We start from the raw sequence: 4,700 nt of genomic DNA on the forward strand, positions 1-4,700 counted from the left end.
AAATGTTAGTATGTAAAATTTAGTAGTGGATATCATTAACATTTCAGAACATTCTAAGTCATTACCTGACTTAATAAATATTGGGAATCTGAGTCAAAGAATGGTAGATAAAAGTTAAAAACTAAGTAGACAAAAAAATATCATTTGACATATAGATGATTAAGAAAGGATGCTCAGATTAAATTACTTTAAATGTGAAATATTATGACATTAACTTTATCTCTCACCAACCAGACTTATTTGAGATGTTCTGGAGAAAGCAATGCTATGTCAGTGTTTTCAGAGTGCACAGAATAAATTGTAAATATGTTTTCTGACTTAACTAGTTGGTAAGATACTTTATATCTGTCTCTCATGGAATTAAGAGTAAAATATGGAGATGTTCAGATGAAATAAAAGTGTAAGTTGAGGAATTGTTTTAATTCTATGCAAATTTGATACTCAAGAATTTAAATTGAGAACATAGTAAGGATGTTTCTTTTGTAGTTTTAGTCACACACATAAAGCATTAGAATATATTTTGAATGAAAGCACAGCAAAAGGTTGTAGGCTTTAGCTAATAAAACACAAATATTAAGGAAAGTGCCTTATAAGGAAGATTCTATGCATTATCACATTAGCCAGTCTTATTATCAAAAAGCATAGAAATATAGCTTCAGATGTCCAAATTTACACTGTTGAGGTATGTTGAAAGTACACTTAATGTTAAGCAGTCTCAGTGTCATATTCATTTAGTATGTATGCAATAAATTATAAATTTACAAATTAATAAATTAATCTATTAATAGCTTTATGTGTTAAGTTGAAAAAACAACAACTTATTTCTATTCCCCATGTCCAGTCAAATGAAGCTGCTTTTCCACTTTTATCTTTATTTCCATAATGACATCAGAAATATTTGTACATTAATTAGAACAAATACTACTAATAAATAAATCTTAAAATATTTCATAAAAGGCGATGCAATAATGAGATACATGAAAAAAATGCCATTCTTAATGACATCTATTGGTATATATATATGGAAATATGGATGTTTCTGAAATTGTGGATAAATTAAGTATGTTTAAATATAGTTTTGTAATTAATAAACTTGACAGCTTAATTTCTCTAACCTTTACAAAGAAAGCAGATGATGATACATATGGTGGTATTGAAAGATATCATCTGCTTTGTGTTCAGTAGTTCTTGCTGCATGTCATTTAAAACACTCAATTTTGAATATTCTGAATTGTATGAGTAATTATAACTTCTGAAAGTCAGTGTATAAGAATATCTTCCAAACTGTGACAAAAGTCTTTTTAAGTTATGAAAGAAAAATTACTCAATCTAAACATGATATACCATGATATAACAGCCCTCCACTTTAGGCTTAAGTGTTATTGAAGAAACTTCTGTAAATAGCAATACTTTTATAATAAGAAACATTTTATTAAAAGGTTCTTCCTGTTTTTGAGCTGGTTGTGTGTGTATCTATCTAATTTTGTTTTCTACTTCAATCGTCAGGAGGAGCAATTTTTCGTTATCATCTGCCTACAGATGTTTGGGAGTATTGTGGTCTCATGCCAGAACCTCGTACTTACCATGCTGCTGCTCTTTTGCATTCTCATATTTATGTAACAGGTTGGTATGAAAAATATTAACCTCATTGTATTTTGACAAATTAATTGAAATTTGTCTAATTGACAAAGAATTAATTTATATAACTATTATAAGAATAGTTTTTTCTAATAATACTTTTAATGCTTAGTGTATTAATGATTTTAATGATGTTCTATAAAAGTTGTGCCTGTGTTATGTAAACCATACCAATGGTTTCTTTTCTTTTAGTTTAGAAAGCTGAATATTTCTTGTTCATCAAAATTATCAATTTTTTTTGGAGTAACATATGTTTGGTGCACATGTTGATTATATAGTTTGACGATAACTGGACTTGGAATGCAACGACCTTATTCTTGTGCTAATTACACACTGCTGAGGGTCATTTTCCCTTTGGTATTTTGACTTTCTTATGGAAAGTGGTGCTGTACAATTTCTTAGATTTGTACTAATGTGTTCTCTGGTAACTTTGTTTGTGTAGAGGTTTAGAAATACCTGAAGACAACAGTCTTGTCTATCTTGGTCAATGAAATGCCAGGTGATGTGGTTATCAAATGCATTCTGGGAAACTTGAACTTATTCAAATAAGTATATCGAGGTTGATCTTGTCGGTCTTGCCCAAATTTTCACCTAGTGCAAATCTTTTTAATGCTTAGTGAAGGAAGTGTGACTGTCTCCTCCATTGCATTGATTAACTTATTGAATCCAGTGAATTCATTAACTAATTGAAATGAATTGTTTGTATGTAGTTAAATTAATTGATTTTGTATTTTATCAAATACTTATCCAGTCTTTCTTTAGTTCAGTCAGGTCAGAATTCATTTTCACTCCATAATACATTTCTTTCAAACCACTAGTTAGAATGAGTACTATTACTATCCTTAAAAGTAAGTAATAATAATACCTAAAAATATCACATAGAAAATCGCAGTTTTAAAAACACTATTTGAGAATTTGTATAATATACAGTAACAACCAACTTAGCATTTGAAATTACCTCTTGTAAACTAGGCTTGAAAAATTAATACAAATATATCAGATTGATAATTATCTTGTGGAGTAGCAACATAATATGTAATTTGTTTTAAGAAATGAAGTTATTGGTGAATAAAGTTATATTTTATTAGGTATTATTTGATAAGTCATTGCTATTATATGCAATTTTATAAATAATTTATTGATATATTAAAAAATAACATACTGATTTTAGAAATTTTGATATATAGTGTAAGATACTTTTGTTTTCCCTGCCAGAACTTTATCAAATTAAAACAAATTTCAGTTCAAAAATTCCTCAAAAAGCTTTTTATATATGAAAAACAAAACAAATAACAGTTAGAAACCTAAATGTTAATTGCAGAATTTTCTATTTTCTTTAAATTTGTATAGGGGGATACAGTTTTTTTGAAAGAGTCAAAGGTGAAATGGTTGCCACACGAACCACTTTTGGACTTAATATACACACCAGCCAATGGGAGCATAAAGCGATGATGATACATGCTAGAGCCTGTCATAGTGTATTAGCAGCAGAGAACAAACTATTCGTTTTTGGTGGAAGAAACGATCAGGGCCGGTTTGTAATTAAATAATTGATCTTTCTGTTTTTAATTGTCTCCAAGTTCTTGCTCAAGTGTAAATAAATATTTACTTAAAATCTTCACTTGTGTATAAATATTTCCTATTTTGTCTTAAAACCAATTGTTATGGTGTGTGGACTTGGAATTTTTAACAGGTAAACTGGATATAGAACATTGGAGTTTTTAAAATGGAGCTTTGGAGTGTATTTGTAGTATATATCTTATTATAACAGATATATAAATTGTGCAAAACCATTATTATAGTCCTTATCATGCTTCTTGAATGAGTCAATTTTCTTTGCAGGATATTGACATCAATGGAAATATATAACTCTGATGAAAACACTTGGACACTTGTCACAAACTTGCCTCAGCCATTGGTAGGAGCAGGAATTACATGTTTAGACAGGCAGATATGGGTTGTAGGTGGTCTTACAGAACCAAAGACTGATGAAAAAATACCCCCAGTAGTCAACAATGTTTATGTCTATGATATCCAAACAAACTCGTAAGTCTTTAAAATTAACATCAGTCACTCAACATAAAATATTTGCTTTCTATTTTATAATATATATAGTATATATTAGGGAAATATATTCAAAAGTGAAGTTATGTATTCAGATAAAAAATATAAAAAAGAGAAAGTTTTGAGTGATAACAAATTATCTGGCATTTACTTCAAATTTAATAGTGATGCAAAATACCTTGTATCATATATTCTGCAACACATGTATTCTGGTATTATAGCTGCCATTGATGTTTTAATATTTTACTTCAAATTGTGATATGCAAGCACACCAGTAACTTTCTGTATTATTATTTTACTATAATGGATGTAACGTGTATGTCAGTATCTACATTTGTAACCAAAACACGATCTATTGAATGGCACCACAAACAAAAATTTCACACTTTGGGTACTCAAAATTCAGACAGTTAGCAAAATAGCTGTGGTATGTGCAACAACCATTTCTTTATAATAGAACACAATTTTAAATAAAAGTACTCTTCTCAAAACAAGAACACAACTTTCACTAGGACTGTACATGAGGGTTTGATTATATCTTTATTGATGCAATTATTAAATATAGCACTGAGAAACTGGAGTTCTTAAACACCTATTATTAATATCAAAACACTAGCTTATGTGAGCAAAATTTATGAAACTTTTGAGCTCTGTGCATTGAATTATTTTGATGCAGTGAGTTGTATATGACTAAAGAGCACATTCCAAACACTTTTCCCATGCAGTATTTCCTAGAAAAAAATTATTTTTTAGGAAATGTTCACTTTTCTAAATTCTTTTCAATGAGGTATGAATACTATGATTAATAATTAATAGCACAAATAGTCACTCATAGGGCAGTGTTTCTGCCATTTCTAATAAAGAATTTTGAAAAAATAGTTTTTTTCAGGTGTATGACTATGCTCTTCTTATAAAGGTCAGTTAAATGTTCTGGGAGTGGATGTCCTTTCTTAATGGTTGTATTTCTTGCCTTAACATTGACTGGCTCATACCTCCTT

The 4,700-nt window shown here is 29.1% G+C and overlaps 1 protein-coding gene across 2 annotated transcripts in view; it reads left to right on the forward strand.

Moving 5' to 3' along the window:
• The first annotated feature begins 3,572 nt into the window (after positions 1 to 3,572).
• The window catches only part of LOC111088567 (alpha-scruin-like), a 43,924-nt gene continuing 42,796 nt past the window's right edge, over positions 3,573 to 4,700 (forward strand). For both annotated transcript variants that reach the window (XM_022399068.1, XM_022399069.1), the window contains exon 1: positions 3,573 to 3,684. In XM_022399068.1, the coding sequence (XP_022254776.1) occupies positions 3,654 to 3,684 (31 nt within the window). In that variant the 5' untranslated portion in view covers positions 3,573 to 3,653. The remainder of the gene's footprint in view (positions 3,685 to 4,700) is intronic.

The sequence above is a fragment of the Limulus polyphemus genome, unplaced genomic scaffold (genome assembly GCF_000517525.1).
Source record: "Limulus polyphemus unplaced genomic scaffold, Limulus_polyphemus-2.1.2 Scaffold4019, whole genome shotgun sequence".
Lineage (NCBI taxonomy): Eukaryota > Metazoa > Arthropoda > Merostomata > Xiphosura > Limulidae > Limulus > Limulus polyphemus.